This window comes from Sturnira hondurensis, unplaced genomic scaffold (genome assembly GCF_014824575.4).
Source record: "Sturnira hondurensis isolate 20B ecotype Veracruz unplaced genomic scaffold, ASM1482457v3 Scaffold0021354, whole genome shotgun sequence".
NCBI classification, from domain to species: domain Eukaryota; kingdom Metazoa; phylum Chordata; class Mammalia; order Chiroptera; family Phyllostomidae; genus Sturnira; species Sturnira hondurensis.
This window is the reverse complement of record NW_028093985.1, coordinates 19,544,681-19,569,172: the sequence shown is the minus strand read 5'-3', so window position 1 is coordinate 19,569,172 and position 24,492 is coordinate 19,544,681. Positions and strand designations below refer to the sequence as shown.

At 41.4% G+C, this 24,492-nt stretch overlaps 1 protein-coding gene across 1 annotated transcript in view; it reads right to left on the bottom strand.

Moving 5' to 3' along the window:
* The window catches only part of RHOBTB3 (Rho related BTB domain containing 3), a 51,984-nt gene that overhangs the window by 8,645 nt on the left and 18,847 nt on the right, over positions 1-24,492 (bottom strand). The window contains exons 6-11 of the mRNA XM_037032423.1: positions 22,194-22,559; positions 15,577-15,689; positions 11,912-12,032; positions 7,164-7,337; positions 4,594-4,760; positions 577-673 (exon numbers count right to left, since the gene is read on the bottom strand). Coding sequence (XP_036888318.1) covers positions 577-673; positions 4,594-4,760; positions 7,164-7,337; positions 11,912-12,032; positions 15,577-15,689; positions 22,194-22,559 — 1,038 coding nt within the window. The remainder of the gene's footprint in view (positions 1-576; positions 674-4,593; positions 4,761-7,163; positions 7,338-11,911; positions 12,033-15,576; positions 15,690-22,193; positions 22,560-24,492) is intronic.

Here is a 24,492-nt window from a genome sequence, read left to right as displayed (position 1 = left end):
GAGACTGAACCTGCAACCTTGGCTTATCAGGATGACACTCTACCCAACGGAACCACCCGGCCAGGGTGAGTTTTGGGGCACTCTTTGATCTATACAAAACTGTTATTCCCAGGTAATACTGTGAATTCCTAGATAGATATACTTAATAGAGATATCACTACAACAGAACTATATATTATAAATAATATACAACAATTACAATTTCTTTACAATAAAAATGTTTTTCAATCTTCACTGCTTTAATTTTGCTTCTGATTTGGGTAGATAAAGCCAAGATATTTTGTATCAACTCCAAATGCTGCCTGAGGGTTCCTTATCTCGACACTTCAGGGAAAAATGTATTTAAAATCAGGGGCGCTCTCATCATTAGAAAACTTTCTTGTGTAATACACACAAAGCTACTTACACAGCGCGGGTGACTAGTTAATGTATCCTCAGGTACCACTCTGCATATGTAAAAGGAATGTATTACACTGACCTTTTAATTTTTAAAAACCACTATTCCTACAAATTATGTCCCAAATATAAGAACAAACAACACAAAGTTTTCTTTTAACACAGTAATTGGCAATCTACCTGAAAGATCCTGAAATTCAGGCTTTTGACTGAAGATGAGGTAGTTAGTGGCAATGAAATGAAGTAGCCAGGTTGAAAGGCAATCAGAGTGGTGAAACTGCAAGAGAAATGGACAGTGAAACAGCATTGCACACAGTGCCCAGCACTCTGATGACCGGATTAGAGAACGGTCTGGGAGAACGAATGGGGAGCCCAAATCCATGTCTCGTGCGTCTATGTTTGACGCAGCCTTCCGATTACTCTGACAATGGAAAGAAAAAGGAGTATTAATAACACATAATAATAAAATTATGATAAGGAATAAACGGAATCAAGTGAATAACAAGCTACTGCTACTGCAGTGGCTGAATATCTTTAAGCAGATGTATGACTGCATTCGTGGTTCACAAAGACTATTTTTGAGGTTCTTGAGGATTTAGTTCAAGCTTTTCATCTAAGGTCATGGCCTTCACTCACTGCACCTATGTCTGTGTAGCAGAGATGTAAGATTACGGTTAGCAAAGGCATACACTTGGCCGTATTTAAACAAATCTACACAACGAGCAAGCCAAAAATTACTTTGAGGGGGAAACGTCATCCACCTAAGGTCATGGGTGGCAAAGCATAAATATTTCTGTGAGCACGTATGTTTGAATAGTTGCTTTTAACTCAGAAGTACTGTTTCACTGAGCAGGATTTCCAGCATATTTGACCTTCAATGGCTAATGGAGGGGGAACTTACAACAACCTGACCATGACATCATCACCTTGGACCAATCCAGTGATACTCACTGATCCATCTAAGCACCCAATTCAGATTACAATAACTTGTTATCACATAACTTTGGTACATGAGTATAATTCTTTTTGTTATTGTTATGGTTAGAGTACACATAAAATTTACCATGTTTAAGGATATGGTTCAATGCATTATTTATATTCACATTATTGTGCAATCATTACCTTTATCTATTTTCAGAACTTTTTTTATCACCCCAAACTGAAACTCTTTACCCATTAAATAAAACATCTCCTTTCCCCTACCCCCACTTCCCATCAACAACTATTTTATTTTACCTTTATGAATTGGACTATTCTAAGGTCCTCATATAAGCTGAATTATACAGTATTTGTTCATTTTCTGTCTGGCCTATTTTACTTAGCATAATGTCCTCAATGTTTTTCCATGTTGCAGCATGTATTAAAATTTCATGCTTTTTGAAGCAGAGTAATATTCCATTGTGTGTGTAAAACACATTTGGTTTACCCATTCATCTACTGATGGACATTTAAATTGTTTCCACTCTGAGGACAAATATAGCTCTTTTAATGACATTCAAAATTATTATTTAAATATAAGTAATTTTAAGTTGAAGAAAAATTTGTAACCTCAAATCTTTTTTTAGATATTTTTTAAATTTATTTTCAGAGACAGGGGAAGGGAGGAAGAAAGAGAGGGAGAAACATTGATGAGCAAGAGAAACATCGATTGCTTGTCTCTCAAGCAATGCCTACTGGGGACCTGGCCTGCAACCCAGCCATATGCCCTGGCCAGGAACTGAACTGGTACTCAATCCACTGAGCCACACCAGCCAGGGCTGTAATCTCAAATTTCAAGAAAGAAACTCAAATACTGCTCTTTTGGAAAGTTGCAATGTGAGAATACTTTAACATGTAAATTCATAGGTCCCTCTGATTTTTATTAGATGAAATCAGAATTTTTGAGTTGTATGAGAATTTACAGGTCATCTAATCCCACATCACATTTTAACAATACTTTTTTCACCTTATCTTTTAGCAGATGAACGTGAATGATCTCCAGGTGGTAGGGCGAGAACATGTAGCTGTTTCAACAGAAGCCACGAATACTATTAGATGAATAATCTACCAACAAAAGTTCAGAACATTGCCTGATGGCTGTGACTTGCAAAGAGAAGGGAGATCACAGAAAGAAATAGCTGCCTACAGAAAGATAGTTCAAATGCAGAATTTTATTTCTGACCAAAATTTAAGATATACTTGTGGGTTCTTGGCAAGAGATGGAACGCATCTCACTATAAACTACTTTTAGGGAAGAATGTGTGCTGGCCTAATAGGTTTAGACAAATAAGCAACAGAATAAAAAAGAAGAGGCGTTAAAAAACTATAAACCAAATGCTATAGCGTTTAACAGCTCTGTAAAGAATAATAATGGAGAAGAAAGTACCAAGAACTCAATAGGAAAAGGTCAGAAACAAAACTGATAGCCTGAAGCAGCCAAGTATTAATGCACAGATTATAAGGAAGTTGAGTTGAAAACTCTAATAGGAAAGTAAATAGGACTTCATAGGAATCAACAAATTTGGCTAGATAGAGTTTAAAGGGGAGTAGAGATAAGGAAATCTCTCCCTTAATCTGAAGGAACTGATTTGAATTAGGGGGAAGAAGCCTCTGTTATATGTTAAGAGTTAAACTTGATGGAACTACGTGGACCTAAAGGTAAGAATCAAGGTAAGGGACCGAAAGAATGCAGGGGGAGTTGAAGCAGAAGTGAGGGGACACCACAGCTGCTCACCTCGGCTGGAGGAACGAGTGATGCTTCCCTGATACACAATGCGAAACTGACAGAGATGACAGGAAGACTGGAAATTTTGACTACTCACAGAGCCCCAAAGCCTCAATCTGCTAAAAGACAATTTCACCTCCTAGCAAGTCAGACAAATAATGAGGAAAAGGTTAACTAAATTCCAGCCACAGGATCAACTGGCTAGTAAAGTAGAACCTTCAACTAGAAGAATCAAAGAGAACTTGGTTATCCTGCTATCTGGGATCCGTAATTCCAAACTAGCGACCACCCACAATAGAAGAGAGAAGAACTGGTAAATGTAGGCTTTATCTTAGCAAACAGAAAAGTGATCAGAAACAAGCAGTAACATTTAAAGACTTATCTTAGAATTTTAAAATTCAACAGAAAAAATAAGGATAATCACATAATCAGAAACCACACTGTCAGGGAAAAGAAGTTTGGAAAAATTTCCACCAACACGGCCCTAAACGATGCTGATGAGGAACTGTGTGTGTGTGTGTGTGTGTGTGTGTGTGTGTGTGTGTGGCGGGGAGGCAGCACTTAAAAGAAATCAGTGCAACCACACAGGAAGTTTTCTTATGTATGAACTGTCTATTTAAAAAAGTACTATAAGAGAGGTTTGGTCCCTTTTTAAAAAGTATGACAGACTTGTTAAAATAGAATGAAGATGGTACATCAAACATGAACTGAGGTTGTGAAAATGCTAGGCAGAATAAAAATGCATTTTTAAATTAACTCTAGAGAGTAGCTCTTTATCCCAAGCCCCATGTAAATATCTCACAATTAGTTGAAATGCATAAGCTCTGTTCCCTAAAAACAAAAACAAAACTAAAACAGTAACTAAAAAACAAAAGGGCCCTGAGCCTAGAAGAGGCCAGAAGGCCTGGTGTACTGCAGTGATGCCCAACTCAAACATTTTTACCAAATATATTCCTGCTACCAGGAGACATATCAACAAAAGGTGGTTTGAAAGGATTAATGAGGTACACCAATACCTCCTACAAACAAATGAAACTTCAAAAACAGATTCATGAAGTGGATGAATGACTGACCAAGTAAGTGAGTTCAGCCTAATCATCTCTGTCAGTATGAATGGACCAATCCTGTCATTTTCCTTTCAGGAACCCTAAGATGTGATCATTTTGGGGTAAATTCAATATAAATTCTACTTCCTATAACACTGACATGACACAATATAGCTTCACATTCAAATTACCCTAATAACAGCCACCACTTAGTTGAAAAATTCCCTATGAGCAAATTCTACCTCCTTAGAAAGGGATCGCTCAAAAACCCTATCTTCAAAATTACCCAGCCACGGAAATTACTGTGAGGGTACTTGAACCTCATTTAGCCAAACTTCCACTCTAAGACAGCTACTAATGTATCTCCTAAGAAGATGCAATTTTTAAAAATACAATTTTATGAGATTTTTAGAAAACCAAATAAGCAGAGGCATAGGGCCGCATTACCTTGGCTTTCTTGAGCAGGTCGACTATGTCGAGGCTCATGGACGCCAGCTCTCTGCTCGGCATGCTCTGCAGCTGTGTGATGATGAACAGCTCGCAGATGTGCTGCAGTCTGGACACCTGATACATCTCAGCACAGATCAGGAGGCACATGGCCTGGAAAATGCCGGCTGATGCGAACAAGGGAAATAAGAGAAAGCGGACAGTAAAACCATTTCCTTCACGACCTAAAACAAAACAATAACAACAACAACAAAAAAAAGAAACAAAAATGCTGACTGTCTCATGTGATGTAGAACAGAATGCCTCGGAGAAAACCTTGGAGCAGTCAGCATTCTAAACGCCATTTAAAAAAGAACTTCACACTCAGACGTGAGCCTGCATTGTTTTTGTTTCCAGCTCTCCAGAGGGGGAGACTGTACCATTGCCCTTAATGATCAGTCTGAGTTATGGGGCCAGTCCCTCTTCCAGCTAAACTAAAGCCTTGCAGTTCTTCTACTTCCGGCTTTAGCTTCAGATTTGCTTTATTTTAATTGTGTAAAATAAACATATCATAAAACTTACCACTAACCATATTTTTCAGTTTTGGTGAAAAATAACTGACATACATCACTGTGTAAGTTTAAGGTGTACAGGGTGATGGTTTGATTGACAGGTACTAATTACCACCATAAATTTAGGTAACATCCATCATGTCATATGGATACAATAAAAAGGAAAAGAAATAACTTTTCTCCTTGCGATGAGAAGTCTTAGGATCTACAATCTTAACTATCCTAGATGTACAGCAGTGCCAACTACGGTCATGTCGTACACTGCATCTCCAGTACTTATTCATTGACTTATTCAAATATAAGCCAGGCGGTGAAAGACAAATACCATATGATCTCATTTATAAGATCATAAATAAACAAAATAAACTAATGAACAGAGGAGAATCCGGGGCATGGAATCATGGAATAACTGACAGTGGTACGAAAGAAGGGGGCAGATGGGGACCCACTGAACCAAGGTGAAGGAATTAGGAATTAGTCAAAGAACACACATGAAGAACCCACGTACACAGACGACAGTGAGGGGATTGACTGGAAGTGGGGGGCAGGCTTGGTGGAAGGGGGTGTCGGGGGGAAATATAGGACAACAGTAATAGCATAAACAATAAGTCATTAATAAAAATAAAAATTAAAAAAATGTGCAAGAGGCAACCACACATTAATATTTCCCTCTCTTCCTCCCTTCCCCTCTAAAAGTAAATAAATAAAATCTAAAAAAACCCAAAAGCATTGATTCTCATCAGAATGAGTGTTATTGTTTTATTTTATTATTTTGATACTGGCAAATATGTATATTAAATTAAAACCTGACTAGATTTGAAATATTAAGAAACTTCAGTTTCTCAGTCATCCTCTCCTTAGAGTAATTGAAGCTTTAATTTTTAGATTTTATCTTGCTAACTAAAAAAAATGTTCAGAGAAGCAATAATAACTACAGGATAAAGCCCTTTACAAATCTGTAAAAAGTATAGGGAGAATGAGTGAAAATGGATAATCAAAAAGTTAATCTGGATACTAGAATATTTGCATGGGGAAAATCACAGAAATAAAAGTATTCTATTCATTATGTTAAATATTCATAGCATTCTTGGTTCCTAAGTACAAAAGAATGTAAGGAATTTAAGGAGGCATAAGAGAGTTACATAAAAATTCTCTTTTTATATTTGCTAGGATGCCTGGCCTCATTCTGTAATCAAGGTCTCAGGCCTGGACTAAGCCACCAGGGCCTTATTCTAGTTATGTTTGTGGTGGGAGCCATCTGGTGGCCAAAGGGGGAAGATTATCAAAGGGTCTCCTGTGCCTGCATCCCCAGGCTTAAAAGCCTTTGGAAAGGACTTTGCCTCCGGCTAGTGGAAACCTGTTAAGATCTGTTCCAACTTGTAGCTGCCAAAAACAGTTAATTCCTGGTTCCAATATAATCACTGAATAGGGAAAGAAAGCCTTCAGTCAGTTACGTATTCTAAACATCTTAGAAAAAGGTTTTGAAGTCAGCTTTAGAAGAGCCTGGCTTTAGGAGAAGTCAGAAGAATGCCTTCAAAGAGCCCACATCCTTTGGGCCAGAGAGATGACCAAGGAGGCCTCAGTATACTGAAAGTCCCCAGAAGTGCCCTCATCAAATTGTAGAGCCACAAAAGCAGTTGCCTGACCCTCTTCTCACAGAAGGGACAGTGCCCCAAGGACATTTCTGTCCTAATCTATAGAACTGGAGTAGCCACTGGGTCCCCCAGGACACCTCCATTTCCAGGGTGCCCACAGGGACCACCATGCCACCTGGGACCTGACATGAACCCACGTCAGAGTCTGAGAGTCGCAGGAGGTTCCCAGTCACGGCTCAGCCACTTGCACTGACTGAAAATTGACTGCTGTTCCAGCACTACCTCCACCTGCTCAGCACACTCCAAGATGGTCTCTGATAAACCCTAGCTGAAGGCAGATCTCACGTGGAGCGATTTATTGAAACGGGTGACAAGAAGAGAAAGAATTGTTAGATATTATCTAACATTTATTTATACTGCTCACCTGGGCAACAGGAGTCTGTGTATAAGTACTCTAAGAAGGACAAGAAAGTCTCTTTGGAAACACCATAAACTGGAATCAGAATGCTCTTTGCTTCCATGTAATTCCCATTAAACATGGCTGCCATCACCTCACAGCGCGCCACCAGGATGGCCCTGTGGGCCGGCACCGTCGTACCTGTGTGGTTCCAAAGGGAAACGAGGTTAAGTGAGATGAGCTGGCCGAGTTATTACTCTAGCACCTTCCCTGTGATTAGACTGCTACTGCATGAGGCACAGCTAAGCTGATACATGGAAACCATATTTGGGGGCAATGGCCAGCATTCATTCAGAGACTTTTTAGTTTTTCACAGAAAAATAAAGAACTCAAAAGTTGACTTTGAAACCACAATTTGCAAGTCGGGCAATTATTTGTTACTAGTTTGCATTTCTTGGTGATAGAAACCCTGAACAATTTTTGCTTTGTGTGTTTATGATGAAACATCTATCCTTTTACCCTTTCCAACTGGCCCGAAGTACCACTACTTCCCACCCTGCCCAGTGCCTCCGGAGAAAACAACGCCATTCTTCTCTTGGCCAACTCACTGGACAGTCCTGGCCAGGCCTCCCCTTAGCAGACACAGGAAATAAACCATCTCTGGCAGAATCAGCAGCTTTGCGGAGCCAAGGAGAGCACTCAGATCTTACAGGAAACTGGGGAGGGGATGGCTAGCTGCCCCCTCCCCTGTCTCCCCAGGGAATCTCTCCTTCCTAAATGAGCAATGCCTGCTTCTGGGAGAGCCAGAGCTACCGAAAATTTTAAAGGACCCCTCAGCCCATACGCCTCACCAAAGCTCATTAAACTAAACTGACTCTCCAGTAAAAACTTCTTCTCCGGCAACTGTGCCAAAACAGCAAACTCCAGAAGGGACATGTGTCTCCCGGGGCTTGTGGGTGGAGAAGCCGTTCTCACTACCCTCACCATATTAGGAAGCCAGGAACCCACGGCCAGCCTTCAGTGTGCTCTACATCCGTTCAACAAATCATTATCCAGCACCTGCCACGTTAAGTGGTGCAGATACGAAGATGAGGAAGAAGCTACCCAGCTTCGGAGAAGCCAGGCTTTTCGTTTGGTGGAAGATGCCACTGCCAGTGTGAGTGACAAAGATGTCACCTTCTGGAAAGTAACTCTATGAGCCAAGCCACCCTCCCGTGACCAAGAGTCTTCACCTATGCATCCCTAAAATCTCATACTCTTCTCTAAAATATTTACAATTATTGCTTTCTTCACTGTCTTCAAAGCCAAGCAAAACATCTTTTGGCTCAGAAAAGAGTTCCATCTAAGCCTAGTGGCTTCTTCCTCCAGAGCTACTAACCCCTCAGGAGTCACAGGCTGCTCCCATCATGGCTGGTTTGAGCTCACTGCCACCACTGGGATCCACACAGGCACCTCCCACAGGGGAGGGAGAAGGGCCACAGTAAGCATCCCCCAGGTGCGCACACACCCGCTCGCACACACCCGCTCGCCCTTTCCCCTCCCCATCTCTTTGCCTGTAGGCTGCCTGCCCTCAGTGTCCATCTACAGAATGACCAGCTTCTGTACTCAGAGGGCACTGTAATATGTATGCAAATGTATACAACAATTAACAAAGAATTCAAACAGGTAGTGCAATTTAACTTGCAATTTCAAGGTTCTAATATCTTGAATTAGGTCCATGTGGCAGGGGGACAGGAAAATTAGAAGCACGGCATAAACAAATTAGATATCCTTTCACTTGGGTTAAACAGAGCGATTTAAGACTGGCCAAAAATGCCAATGGACAGTAGATGGGGAAGGACTTTGATAAGTAGCTTTGGAGGAGTTTTAATAGAAAATTTCCATTGATAATGTGGTTACAAAATCAGCAACAAAACGTCCAATACTTTAAGGCATTTTTGAGTCAATTTCAACCTTAGAATTTAGTTTAGAAAACCATTACACCTTCAGTTAAGAACATATCAACTTTTGCTTCTCACCGTTTTCAACTACTGTTTCTGGTATTATAAACTGTTGTATTGTGAAACTGTAATACAACACCTCGGTTTGGGCACATTTCTAACACTGTACATACACTGTATCAGTATACAAACGTTGTACAAAACTTGCTAAATAAACATCGTGCAGTGTTTATACACTAAATAGCAACAGGAGAGAGCCTAAGGATTGCTCAGGGACGAAAAAAGACATAGATTTTTCTAGTTAAAAGATAAACATGTTCCTTGAAAATATCAAGGCCCAAAGTTTCTTTCCTTTGTAATATCTAACTGCTGCTACAGTTTTAAGAAACTTTTTTTAAAGGAAAAGAGTTTTAAGAGTGAAACAAAAATTTAAAAGCCCAAGTTTCCTAGTAATTTTGCATTGATTATCCAAGACTTTTATTACATGCTAAAATAAAATGCTACATTTGTTATTCCTTTTCACACTACTTGCCAAGCTCTAAAAATAAAATTTTTAGAAATGTTTTTGGTTTCATTCTGAAAATAGAAAACTTGCCTAACTCGAGAGAGATTTAGAATATGTACTACTTAAGTAAACAGGAACAGAATGTAAAAGTATCTTTCACGAGGCAGACTCAAATGTCAAAAGGAAATTCATGTCTTTCTGTATCAGGCTTAAGTGTTTACGAAGACTAGTTTTAGAACTGCTACAGTACCTTCTTTAGAAATTATTTCATGGAAAAAGATACAAGCCCAAACAACAAATTGAGGGGGTGGTATTTTTGGTGACTGTCTAGTCCAGGGATAGGACACAGGTTTCACGTCCTGCGTCACCTCCAGCCAGCTGCCGCCAATGGCCCGGAGCGTTGGGAAAGAAGGGTGAGGAGGCCCTAGATGCAGGAGGACACAGCGCCTCAATCCACCTGTGCTGGCCGCCACTGCGGCCTCCGGCTCCACCTCTGTACACACCGCCTCACTCCCTGCGACCGCCCTGCCAGGTGGACCCGAGGAAGCCATTTTACAGGTGAGGGAACAAAGGATCAGAAATGTAGAGCAACACAGCAAACCCATTCTACAGTAGATGAGCTTCCAAGCAAGATCCAAACCAGGCCTTTCCATTCCTACCTCATCAAGCTTAATGCCACAAAGGACCTCTCCTGAATCTCTATGGTTTACCTCCTTCTTCACTTCGCAAATGAGAAGACTTAAGGCCAGACATGTAAGTGACTTGCCCACACACACACTGGCTGGGCCAAGCCAAGGCTGGAGGTAGGGCTTCCGAACAAGCTCAGCCTCCTCAGGAAGGGACAGCACTGCTGCCTTCTACATCCTGGCAGCTGCCCGCCCCTCGCTCTCCACAAGCGAGGCTTGTCTCTCCTCAAGGGGATGCCAGAGAAACTGCCGCTGGACCTGCTTCCCCCATCCTGTTCCCCTTTGCTCCTGACTCCCTGGAAGGCCTTGGTTTTGGAGCTGGAGAGGCGCCACACAGTGCCACCGCGGCTGGGCATCTGCACAGGCACACCGCCCCCAGCCCTGCAGACCCCCTCCTCCGCACTGGCGGGGCGTGAGCAGGGGCCTGCAAGGGTCCACAGGTGGAATCCAGGAAGAAAAGCAAGAGATTCTGAGGAGAAAGGATTCTCCACATCAGGGCTTATTTCTTTTCTTTTTACATAACATATTTCATGGGTTGCATATTCCCTTTGAAAATCTTTTCAGTGGTTTACACTAATACAACATTTGGTGTCAGTGCCTCCTATCAAATTAAAAGCAGGTGTTAATAACTCTCATGCAAATAAGCAAATTTAGTCTCATTAGCTTTGTTTTATTCCAAATTGGGTTTTAGGTACTCCAAGGTCACTCTTATTGCCCTGTTCTCAGTGTCCCAAGCTTGCGCTGCACACAGAGCTGACTGTAACTCATTAGAAGGCACTCTGGATAGTTTCCAAGTCACTTCTTGTCTTGCTAAGTGGCCAAACTTAAAAGTAAAATGGATCTTTCTGGGGAAAATTTTTAAAAAGTAAATGACTGTTAGCTGTATACATTTCTACCATAAAATAGAATTATATATTCCTTTTAGTAATAGCCCACCTGAAGTTGTACTTATTTCATTTAAAAACAACTCCTTCTATCCTTGCATAATTGAAGGGAGCTGACATTTCATTTTTAGGATTATGTTTTTAATCTACCAAAGGGCCAAACTTATCCAAGTGCATAATCAATAATGGGCATTATTTCAGCTCATCTTAATGAAACAGGTGGCAGTACTTTCCTACAGAGATAAAAAGCAGTTCCCAGTTGCCCTGGTGACAGACAGTTCTGGTGCTGGGAGGAGTAACTCAGCACTACCCACATGCTGGGGAAGCCTGGCCTGACACTCCGCCCTGCCTGGCTGCTTTTGCTCAAATAAAAAGAAAGAGGGTGGAAGAGAATAAGCCAGAGGTAATATAATTTTAAGGAGGATGGTTTCAGAAGATTCAAAAACTAGGATCTTAAAGAAATACACAAACAAAAATATTTATAACAGGGTTATATTAAAGATCACCCCATCCCTTGCTGGCCCCTAAATATTAATGAAACATATAGTAAGAAAAAAACTAAGAAGATATAAATTGTGTTTCTTATTTTAATAAAATACTTCATTTCTCTAGAAGATTTTGTTGAAATTCAGTGTTAATCTATTTCCTGCAATAGAGAAATGTCATTCTTACACCCAAAATATTCAAAGCTGAAGTAGAAGGTTAGGTAAGAAAACAAGAAATAACAGTGAATAATAAACTTTGTAAAAATGCAGCATACCTTGTATTTCAAAGACAACATCAGCAAGCATTGGCTTATTCAGGAAAAACTTGAGGGAAGTGTTATAAAACCACAGAGGTTTTCTGGCTTGATAGGTTTTGCAATTCCTTAGGCAATTAATCTATAAGTAAGAACAAAAATACAAGGGCAAATGTTATACAAAAGTCTCTGAAATATATATATATATATATACATATATATATATATGTACACACACACACACACACACATGGGCTGATCTGATTAGGGAATTTGGGAAATGTGCTAAATGTTTAAACGATCCTGCTCTGGAATCCCCGGCCACGGCTTTCATGGGCCCTGACCGTCAAGGACTATTACGTCTGTGCCCTGTCAGGGAGCGGCACTGTGCTGTGTGGTGCTCCCAGGGGCGAATGCTCTGGCTAAGTGAGAACTCGACTCCACGGCTGAGAAGCCGTGGGGTCCTGAATCCCTGGGATTCTCTGTTACCTGGGAAACAGACAACAGCCATCCAACCTAGAAAAAATATGTTTACAAATGCAACCTGCTCCTTTGTTCATCAATTCAGAAAGTACATATGCAAAAACTCAACCTGCATTTAACACAAGTACCCATTTTTCCCTTATTACACAATGTCCTACTAGACCAGTATTAAAGTACCCAAGAGTGATGACTTGATTCAGCACCACCATAATCTACAATTTTATAATCCTAAACGCCATTCCCACCCTCAGCGGGGACTGCTGGAATCTATGACAGGTTGCCTGCCAGGTCTCTGACTGGAGCCCAGACAACCTCCCACAGGACCACACTGGTCTGTCCCCTGGCTCTAGCTGGTGGCCTCCAGTCCCTGTGCCTCCGTCCGACCTGCTGGTCTCCCGCTTCCTCGGCTCCCAGCTCAGGATCTGGTGCTCTATTTTGACATTGCTGCCATCTTTCTGACTTCTCAGGAGTCAAGGGCCAGTCCCTCTCCCCTTACCCCCTTCTACCCATTTCCCCTGATGAATCTCATCACTTCAGCCTGTGGTGAACTCTGACCTCTGCTTGCCTAGCTGGGGAATCAAGATTTAGGCCTAAAAAAAAAAAAAAAAAAAAAAAGCCCAAGCATATAACTTCAACATTAAGAATAAAGGTCACCAACTCCCCACTCTGGATTAATCTACTATGGTGGGAAGTTCAAATATCTGGTGAGGAGAAAACATTATTACTCACACACACACACAAAAACCACTCTAGAATGCTATCTGTGAGCAAGACAGAAGGGCAAAACAGGACCATACAAATTCTGGCCCCAAAGGGAACATTCTGATTCTATACATTATACATGTTACTACATGTTGGGAACCGCTCTGACTGGTTTCAGGAGTTGTAACTGCCTTCCATGGGTAAGGATGAGTGAGCGACCTTCGAAACGAGAGCCACAAAGGAGACAAAGCTTGTCTCTGGTAGCAAAAGCTGCCTCTGCTTACTCCCCTGCCCCCAATGCATGGTCGGATAGTAGATAACGGGGAAGACCCCTCAGAGGGAGGGAAACCTAAGCCAGACACAATCCCTTGGGAGGCCATCATGGAAGGACTCTGGGGGCTGCAACAAAGAGGGAGTTGTGGGCCCTCGCCCCCCAGCTATTCTGACATAGCCTGAGTCCCCATTTCCATCTGGGAGAAGTGCTTCCTGGCTCTAATCCACTTAAACCTGAGAATCCGATGGAGAGGCAGTGCAGCCCTTTGCCAGCTAGAGCAGGTTCCGGGGTGATCAGGCATAAGAAAGAATTCCTAAAAGTCCTGTGAAACCTGCTTTGCTAAGAGTGCTTTCATTGATATGATAAGGGTCTGAGCAGGAAATGAGTATGTCTCCCAAAGTTTTTGCAAACCCCCTTACCTGACAGACACTGACTCAGACTAAGCCCTCAGATTTCTTTGAAATGTTATCTACTGTTTGATCCTTGCCACCTATATTCCTGTGTATTACAACCCAATAAAAGCTATTGAGGAAGGGGCTCCTGGCCCTTCTCCTATGAGAGATTAGCCACCTCTCCTCCCCAAGCAGACTATGTCTTGGTAGTGTTACTTTTATCTGTGGCGGATGGGGCGACTTGCGGGCAAAGTCGCCCCCACAAATACACATGGAAGGAACTGATGGAAAGGACTCAGGTGAGTGCTTCACATTAAAGAGAGTAACAGTCAAAAGCATCACAAAACTTGAGAGCTAACAGGAACCTTAGAAATCATCCAGTCTATTCCTCATTTTTTAAAAAAATCCTCACCCAAGGATATGTTTATTGATTTACAGAGGAAGGGAGGCAGGGTGGAGAGAGAGGGAGAGGGGGATATGAGGAGGGGATGGAGAGGTGGGGAGGGGGAGAGGGAGAGAGAGGGACATTGATTTGAGAGGGAAACACTGATCCGTTGCTTCCCCAATAACAATTCATTTTATTCTTAGTACTCAGAGGAATGACTGTCCAGAATCAAACCCAAGGAAGGTTTGGCTTAGAACAAAAGGCAACATTTCTGTCTTAACCATTCAAACATAAAGGTTATGAGTTTGTGTATTATGAATACTGTGTAGATGCATATTATGCATGGATATATATAAATATATATGTGTATATATATATATTTTTTTTTTCTTGCCAGCTATGCCTTAAATGAAAGGGCAGGAGTTTGGAGAGCACAGAGATGTATATGACAGACATTTTCACTGGTCTATAAACTAGTTATCTAGAGAACTTTTGAAAATTGAGTGCAGGTTATGTGCACATTTATACAAAAGCATCCTTTAGTGGATTTAGACTGCAAGAGGGCTACCGCCGTGCCACACACCTGTAACACTGGGCAGCCTCTGCTTCAACGTGTTAATGAGACAAGAAAAGGAAGGTCTTGCCCTTAATTCCATGTTACTTTGTTTAAAAAAGTGTCCCTTTTCTCAATTAAAGAACTGTCAGGAATATTCATCAAAAACTAGTACAGCTTTACATTTTTAACATATTAACTAAAACGTTAATAATTTCAGTTGTTAATTGATAGTAGTAATCTGTATAAAAACTAAAGAAAAAAATTTTCTTACATTTAATATAAACCTATATTCTGCTAGGCATTGCACATAACTTACCTTTCTATATGCTATAGCCACTTCATTTATCACAAATTCTTAAACCAGAATACACTGGCTAAACTGTGCAATGTTGTTGTTTTAAAAATGTAACAAATATACTCTTAAAACCCTTACAGACACTATACAAGCTAAATGACGAAAGGTTTAATGTGCACAGTTATATGACCACACAGAAAGCCTGTAGTTTTATAACCTTTGAATCTAATGTCCACTTTTGAATCTGTGTTAGATGAAAAACAGACCTTTAGCCAATCGCTGGCTCAAACAGGTCTCTGAGACCCGCGAACGGCGCACACAGACTGCCCTGCTCCTGGACGTCCCGCAGCCCCAGGGCAGCATCTCGGACCAGGGCCCCCTGGTCAGTGCTTTGAACGCTTTTGACCTGCACATACTTTAGTTCTCTCAAATGAATTAAAACGGGAGATGGTGAGAAATAATGTGTTTACATGGAAAATATTTAAATGGCAAAAGTATACTGAAGAAAAACATTTGTATATTATTGAGTCTTTGTGGCTCAACATCATATTCATTATAGTGTACCACTTATAATTCAGAGAATGTCAAAGTAAACTTACCTTTCCTGGTGTTTTTAAAATGCATTTAACTTTCTCAATTACATTTGAAACATCCCCAGAATCTTTCAACTTCTTCCTGATATCTTCTTCCAATTCTTCCCACTGGAAAGCACCTGTAAACAAAGGAATACATGTTGACTATTTCTGTTAATGCAGGAAGAAAAATAAATATAATATCAATGTTCCTCTTTTCTCATAGTCTAATTTTTCTTTACCAAATATACATCCTTGTAACTACACTAAAACACTTACACAGCTCTCACATTAAAAGAAAAAGCTTGCCTTCCCCTAAATTACTCAAAAGCTAGTCCTCCTCCTTGCACGGCTGCCACCTCCCTGGAGCAGGTGGTCAGCCAGTGACACCTGCAACGGCCAGAATCTGAGTCACCATCACACGTGGTCCAATGCCCAAATGATGTACTTGCCCTGTGGTCTTTTCTAAGGTTGAATGAAATCATACCAATCATGCAGAGCAGCAACTGCCACCAGGCAGAGGAGCGGGCAGTGGGGACAGAACGCGCTGTCAGAGGGTCTCACGCGTTGTCTGGGCCACATCTGGACACGTTCCACAGCCACCTCTACAGGCCAACCAGGGGACAGGGAGTAGGCAATTTCCTGATGAGCTACGTGACCCTGGCATTGGAGCAAAACCACCCCACCTGGTCCCTCCCTCCCCGTCTTTACCCCAACCCAGCTCCAAATTACCTCTTCCTAGGCTTGCTTCATTTGTGGCTCATACTCTTTCCGCCCCTCTCCCTCGCTGTCTTAAGAAATTCCTGTAGTACGGTCAGCAAAAGCTCACCTTTCCCCCAAGCACTCTCCACACATGGCCTAAAGCAGCCTCCCCACTCCCTAGTGGCGGTTCCCTCATCTGGCCTACCCCCTTACTCAGTGCCGATGTGTATCCAAAAGTACACTTCTGATCACGATATTCTGAGAGTTCACCCTCACCCACCCCATGGTTTATATAAAGTCCTAACTTCTAAAAACATAATTCAAAAAGATGTATCAGTGGCCATAGCTGGGGGACCCTGTTTCTAGTTCTATCTCGGCCATTAATTACTGGTGTGACTTTAAAGCAAGTCACCTCCCCTCTCTGGGTACCCTGGGGCCCTCTTCCAGCTTCTCTCAATCTATCTCTTCTGATGTTTCCCTTTATGTATCCAGAACTTGGCCAGATGCCCCCCTGGATCCTGGGGAGTGGAGAGGGCACATGACAAACAGGTATGGAACCAAGGAGATCAGGTAGTCGCAGGCAGCCTGTGCCCAGGAGATCCGAAGTTGACCTGAAGAGTGAGAATGATGATAGTGTAGCAGCTCTCAGGCCTCCAGACGACGGAGGCACTTGGCACTTTTACGTATCTTTAAACTTCCCCTCCCCTGACCTTCATGATGACTACAGTGTATACTGGGAGGATGGAGAGGACGGGAGAGGGCCCTGATCTGAGGCCTTTGCTATTTCTGTGGGGTAAATACTCCCACCAGGACCATATTCTAGCTACCAACATGACAGCACAGAAGAGAGAACGGGGAGTAAACACAGCTGGCTCTCCCAGCTGGTGCCCGCTGGCTCCAGCCCACCAGGTTTCTTCCCACCTTTGATCCTGCATTCTGACTTCACTGCTTGCTCCCTTTCCACCTCAAATTCCCAAAGCTGTGCCATCTAGAGCAGGTCTATACTTTCTGTTTTCCTCTTTCTGCACTAATGATTTTTAACTTTAAGATAACATACTCTTTTCATGATTTGATAAATTATTTGCATCATCGCTCCAGAAAATTTCACATGCACACATAGGCAACAAAGTCTATATTAAAATGTTAGAAGAACCCTTTAGAAGCCAAAGGATGCCACAGCAAGAAAATTTACTCCATGCCTAGGATTCCCAACTCTAGCTATGCATTACATTTACCTAAAGATCTTCTATAAAATACCATTGGGGAAGGTCTCATCCTCAGACCAAGTAAATTAAAAGTTTTGGTACTGGGGCCCAGACATTGATTTTAAAAGCCTCCCAGGTCACCCTAATGCGCACTGAGTACTGACGACCATGGCTCTGTCCTTCGACATTTCACCCATTATCAAACCCAGGGTCCCTGGCATGCAGCAAACAGTACATGCAGGTATGTTTGATGTGTCTGCACTTGTGCATGTTGAAGGAGAGCACAGACACTGTCTCGTAAAAATAAAATCATATTAACTAAAGAACACCTCTACAATATCCCCATTCAGAAGACTATGTGAAAGCAAGCAAGTGTCAAATCCAAATATATGGGATAAGTAGCAGGCAAATTCCCACAGGCTACTGATCTGTTCAGGAACAGACATAAAGATCCAATAACTAAACCTGGAAGCAAGACTAGTCAACGACTGGGCTGTTTTCACAGTTAGACTTGCTAAGTAATCATCTTTAACACTTTTAGGTCCTAATAAAGCAATGATCCTTAGCCTGGGATTTTTTTCTTTTCTTCTCTCTTCTCTTTTTTTTCCTACTGTGGTAAAACCATTTAACATGCAATCCATCCTCTTACGACATTTTTAAGTATTCAGTGCAACAGTGTTAACAATAGGCATGATGTTGTGTGTGCAGCAGGTCTCTAGAACTTAGACTTGTCTTGCGTAACTGGCTGGGGTTAACTTCTCAGAGCATTTATTTACTCAGACTCTTACAGAGCACAGTGCACTTGTGTGTCCTGAGCTGCATTTTTATGCAGTGCAGACAAGAGCATGCCACAGCACAGCTCCAACAGCTGAAGGATACTATGCAAACGGAAGATGAAAGTGCACTTCCGCATATTCACTTACCGGGGCGGCATTTCAATAAGTGATGTGCAATTCTAAGGGCCATCTGTGGCAGGAAGAACTCAGAGCTAAATTCCTGAGGCTCTTACAAATATTTCAATGTCTAACCATCTGAGATCATGTGGCTCAGGAATTTGCAAGCATAAAGACGGCATGAGGGGTGTAAGAATGTTACACTTGTATACCATTTAAGGATTACTGCACCAGCCAGGAAACTGCTGCCCTCACGCTTCAAACTGCTCCTTCTTTAGAGTCAGTCACAAGTGCCCAGACAGCACGCAGTGCCAGCTGTTAGCCAATGGAACAGTAACATGTACACACTTTCATGGTGTCTACTCAGAAATGTGGACAGAAAAATAAACTGAAAACTTACGGGTGTAATGTGCTATCCAGACTATTAAACAGGCCCTTCCTAAATATAGGGCCCAATTGTTGTATACACAAAATTTCAAATTCCTAAAGATTAAACAAGTATGTTATTAAAAAATTAAGACATTCTTTGTAATTTGGTTCATTTTGTTTTAAAGGCAGGACCTATGTTTTGCATGGTTTTTCAGCCCACGTTTGCTCAGGGCAAATATCCCTGAGTGTGTCATGTCCTGGAATTCTGCCTCTGCTTTGCCAACCCAGCTGACGTGAGTACAAACAGCTCCTGTCCTCATCAGGCCCCTAACACAGCCCGGGGGTAGGCTTCTGTGAGGAAACCATTACATAACTGAGTCTTAAAACCTATGCTCTGTTCAAGTTTTTAAATGTTTAAGAACAACAGCAAAAAAAAAAATCCAAACAAACAAACAAAAGAACCCTACAACCCCGACCTCCTTACCGAAGTCTCTGAGGAAAAAAAAAACAAAAAACAAAAAACAGTAACCGATTCAGAAACAAAGACTAGAAGGTAAAACAAAACATTAATAAATGTTTAGACACTGAGAGTGGGGATCTGATTGATTTTTTTCTCAGCAAATTTTTTGTATTTTTAAAAAGTGTCTTTACTGTGCAAATATAGCATTAATATGTTTTCAAATATAACTTAGATAATATAAATTTTGCTTGAGTTTGCGGTTATACTCTCTAAATAACTGAAGACTAATACGCAGCACCTACTGAAGCATTTATTTCTGCTTCTCCTCAGCCAGCACCAGGGCCTCCCTGCACCCCAGGGCCTGTGGCCCCGGTCAAGCCCGACACCATGTCTTGCTGGGCTGTGACACATATACAGAGGCCAGAGCAGAAGTGCAACAGCTCAGCGTCAGGTTAAGAAGCCGAGCTCTGAACCCATCAAAGGCTGTCAGCAGGCTGTCCTTGCCATCGCAGCCCTCGGCCCTGTAATCGCTATTCCTAGACTCAGTCTCCACCCAACCGCTAAGCGTTCACTTCTCCCAGCTTTAGGAAGAGGTGACAATAAGGCACTGGGAGCCCCAGCCCCAAACAGTGTGGTGTTGGTCAGCCTTGCAGCTGAGCCCATCTTGACTCTGTACCCTACAACTGAGGACTGGGTTTCTCTCCTGGGCCTCCAGAGTGAATGCTAGACCCTGAGCCCGCAGCTGTGGCTGGTAACCAGTTCTTCCAAGAGCAGGTGTTGCAACTGCGGTGGTCCAGAGCGCCCACATCCCTGGGAGACTGCTGGGAATGCAGAATGTTATGCCCCACCCTGGGGCTACTGAATCACAACCTGCCCATTAACAAGACCCCTAGGTGACTTGTATGCACTTCAATGTTTGAAAAGCACTGGCCCAGATGATGGACAAACCGCAACACCAACTACCTGCTGTCTGAATGTTTGCCTTCCTGAGGTTGATCGTCAGAGGGAGGGGACCTCCTAATTGGACCCCAGTCTGGTCTGCTCTATTCATTCTTCCCAACATCCCCAGAGATGAGTTTTCTAAAGCCCTGTCTGCTCATGCTTAAAATTCTAGAACAGCTTCTAAGAACAGAACAGCAGGAACAGGTCCCACCAGCCCTGTCAGCCTCACCCTTTCCCGTTATCGCCTCCCACTCTATGCTCCAGCCGTGGGGAACTGCCTGTGCTTCCTGGAAAACAGCCGTTACCAAAGATTACATTTTCATCAATGCAAATTTCCCAGTTCTTCTTCTTTCAAATAACATTAGAGTTGAACTTATGAAAAACTGATGATAGGTAACTGACTCTGGGGAGGGGAACTAGGGAATGAGCTTCTTTCCCTTTTCCCATCTGCATGTATTAATTTTGCAACTAAAAGAAAAATCAGTCCCTAGCAGAAAGACAAGTAGGTTCTGTCACTAGAGAGACAGCTAGCAATTTTACTGTCGTAATATTAAAGAGGATATAACTGACCTCAAAGTGTTCACGTGCCTTTGAAAGTGTTCAGTGGACATTGTGGGAAACTTCCTGAATAATTCATAATTGTAAAAGTAAAATCATTGAAAGGGAAAGCCAAACACTTCCTCCATAGTTTTCTAAACATATCATTAAAGTCATTTTTTCCTTTAATCATGCAAACACTCTATTTTTGCAAAATCAGTCTTAAATTCTGAACTGTGAGATTCTAGGTTTCAACATAAAAACCTGCAGTCCTATATTAAGTCTTTAGTTTGGTTTCCTCATATGATGGTTCTCTGCTACTGGAGTCTACTCATTAACTCAACCGACACTAACAGAGAACCCACCATGCAGAAGGCACTGTGCTAGTGGGCCCTGTAGGAGTGATCATTGACACCTTTTCCAAGCCAAAATTCACTGAACAATGGGTTTAACACCTACCACCACATTCTACTCCAATAGGTATATATTTTAAGCTACTTGTATCTGCATGCTGCAACTGTACTTTTTACAATCATTAATTTTTAACTCACAAAATTATATAACCACAACCCAAATAAAAAAGGTAAAATCTTATTTTTAGTATCAATCATTTCAACTGAAGGCTACTCAAAACTTTCTTTCCTACAGGAATGCTACTTCTTTATTTGTATACCTTTATTAACATCGTATCTGTCCCCAATTCTGAGGTCTAAAAACAGATTGTTTCTCCAGACACATCTGAGAGAAGGAATGAGCTTAACCTAATGTTTTATTTGCATGATACCACGTGGAAAAAGAAAGCTGAAGAAGAAAGAAGTTCCCCCCAGACGCATATGCAGATGCTCACTTTAAAGGTCCTTTTACATCCTATTCTGTTCCACTCCTACATGGGACATTCAGATGTGAGACCTTCAATTCATTTTCTAAAATGACTCAGATAAAACTTCTATTCTTTAAAATAAAGTTGCTATTGAGTTGTTACAAGGACAAAGAGAAAGATAAGCTGAATCCTAAAAACGTTAGAGTGCAGTAAGAACAAAACTTAAGTCTAAAGCAGTCATAGCCAAAGTTGGTCAGATATCAGACCCTGTTTCCGGTTCCTAAACAGAACACAGTGATCCTGCTAATTCCTCTCCTCATTCCCTTCCAAAATCTAAGTATCAGAGAGAAAGGTGAATATACATGGGTTTTAAGATAAAGACACTTAGTTTGATATATACCTGGAAAAGTTTATGTCTTTAAAGCTAAGCTGGACAATAAATTTTTGTATTTTCACATTTGGGGTATTTCTTCCTTAATCTGAGAAGAGATTATTGCTTTTATAAGTAGTTTTAAAACCAGGGCAAGTAAACTTATAAAGAACACAGAAAGCTTGGAACAATTACTGTGCATAAGGCCAAGACTAATTCATGTACAATCTTCACTTCAGATGATAGGAAGAAGGTAAATGTAAAACTAACCAATACTCCCGAGGACCACAGACACACTACATTTGAAAAGCTCAAGAGAATGTACCAGAACCGTCTGACAAGATACCTGAATAAATGAAGCGCAGAATGTCCGATAAACACGAACAGAAGAGGGCGTCTTTAACAACGACACTCAATGGCGGGTTGCCCAGAGACTCCTGGCTAGCACCTAGAAACCCAGTATCTCTGTTGACAGCAAAGAGATCCTGAGTAGTTCGGACGATACTGGAATCCTGAACGTCAGCAGGGCTCTTCACGTTGAAAAGCAGCATGAAAACATGACTCACAGCGCAGAGAACGATCTTGTGGGCCTCTGCAACCTCCTTTAAATCTGGGTTGTAAAATACCACATCCACACACTGGCAGCAAAACAGCAAGTTATTTAAGTCCGAGTTATAATGCGATGCTTCAGCCTTTAAGACGGGCATTTTTTCTGTTTCAAAAAAGAAAATGAAAATAGTAAGTTACCCTCTAGGTCTACAGTCCCAATCACTTCAGGTTCACCTTAAACACAACAAAACAGTATTTTTTAGTATTATTAGATTGAGGCATATGAAATTGCCAAATTTGGCCATTTCGACCTATAAAACAGCAATTTTACAGTTTTTTCTTTTATAGTTTAACCTAATTAAAAACATATAAAAATAATTATCCAAGGACTAGGATTTCATAGCACAGACACACAGAAATGCTGTATTTTTCATAGTGCAAACAAAAAAAAACCTGTTAATGCCATAAGGAACAATAAAATAACATCTCTCATCATTTGTCCATCCCAAAATAAAACATTCCTCCAGATACTGAATTTTAGTATGTTGGTGGTCCTCATTTGTTACTGATACCTGATACAAAATTCAAACAAATTACAGAATAAGTCCTGAAGAAACCCAACCTAACATTGGAAGTCATTTTCCTCCTGGGACTGAAAGTGGGGAGATAAATTATTAAAACTGCAACTTCTCAAAGCCAGGGCTCAGTATCTTGGATTTCACTGTTTAAAACCACCATAACCATTTTATGTTGACCCTAAAATTAGTGTATTTTTCTTTCTAGTAAAACAATACTCTTTCCTAGAATGAGCTTTTTCCCCTCAGCATATCCCAGGCAGTGTTGGCTAGGCTTCCTCATTTCCAAGAGAAGGTGCAACCTTCCGTTTCCTAGTTTGATTACTATCAAAAACAGGTAATCAATCCAGAATATCCCCACAGAAGACCACGCCCTAAACTCTCATCATAGACTCTGATTAGAAACTGTCTGCTCTCTAATTGTTATCCATAGCTGAGCTGAGCAGTGTTATCTGTTAAGGGCTGCTTGGAGAATTTGCAATCACATGAACCTGTGAAATTTAAACTTCTTTGGCAATGAAAATGCTTTGTTCTAAAGCAAAACTCCAGTCTATAAAATGAATAACAAGGTAATTTGGGGGCCAGGCTCCTTCTGCACTGAACCTCACCCTTCCCCCTCTCCACTGTCTGAGGTACCTTCACAGACCCTTTAAGGCTGAGTACAGTCTGCAAGTCACATGCCTCAGAATCCAGGATTTGTCTCATTGCAACAAGCGAGAACCAGAACAAACGTGTGTGCCCAGACCTGTATTGTCCTGGGCCTCTGGGTTATGTTCAGTGTGATATCCACAGCTCTCCTAACAGAGGAGAAACAGCCTTGGGAAAGCTGAGACTGCATTTGCTGATGGGACACTTTTGAAAGCCTTGTTCACTCTATCTCCTAGTCTCCCCAGATGAAGACCCACATGAGAAACTTCTCTTAGTGGTAAATAACATGAAATGCTTTGCTTTCTCTCAGGAACTGGTGTGTTTTCTCTTCCTGATTAATAAGAACTAAGAAATTATCTATCTGCATTATTTATTTGGCTATTCCCCACCCATCTTCCCATCTAGGAAGTATTTATGGCCCCAGTGTTTGCCACAATAATAGACCGTGTCTCTCCTTTCACTCTGCACAACAGGAAATTCAAAGCCAGGTGTGTACCGCTTATGGCAATGATTTTTAACTGGTGTGCTACATTGCAAGAACTCTGAGAATGTTCACTATCTGACTACTCAGTCAGGGGAACTGATCTTTTTGCCCTTAGGTTATCAAATAAAAAAAATGACAACAGCCAACCCAACAACAGCCATCCAGTGTGAATGAATCAGAATTATACCTATTGATTGTGTCAGATTGGAAAAAATATATTTTTTAGTGTGCCACAGAATTTTATAAGTTAACATGTGCGGTGAGGTGAAAAGAAGCTGAAAATCACTGATTTATGGTATCTATATCTGTATTTGTTTTTAAAACCTGGAATTGACTTTCCATACCAATTTATATTTTTCATGATTAATTTACATTCATTCATTCAACAA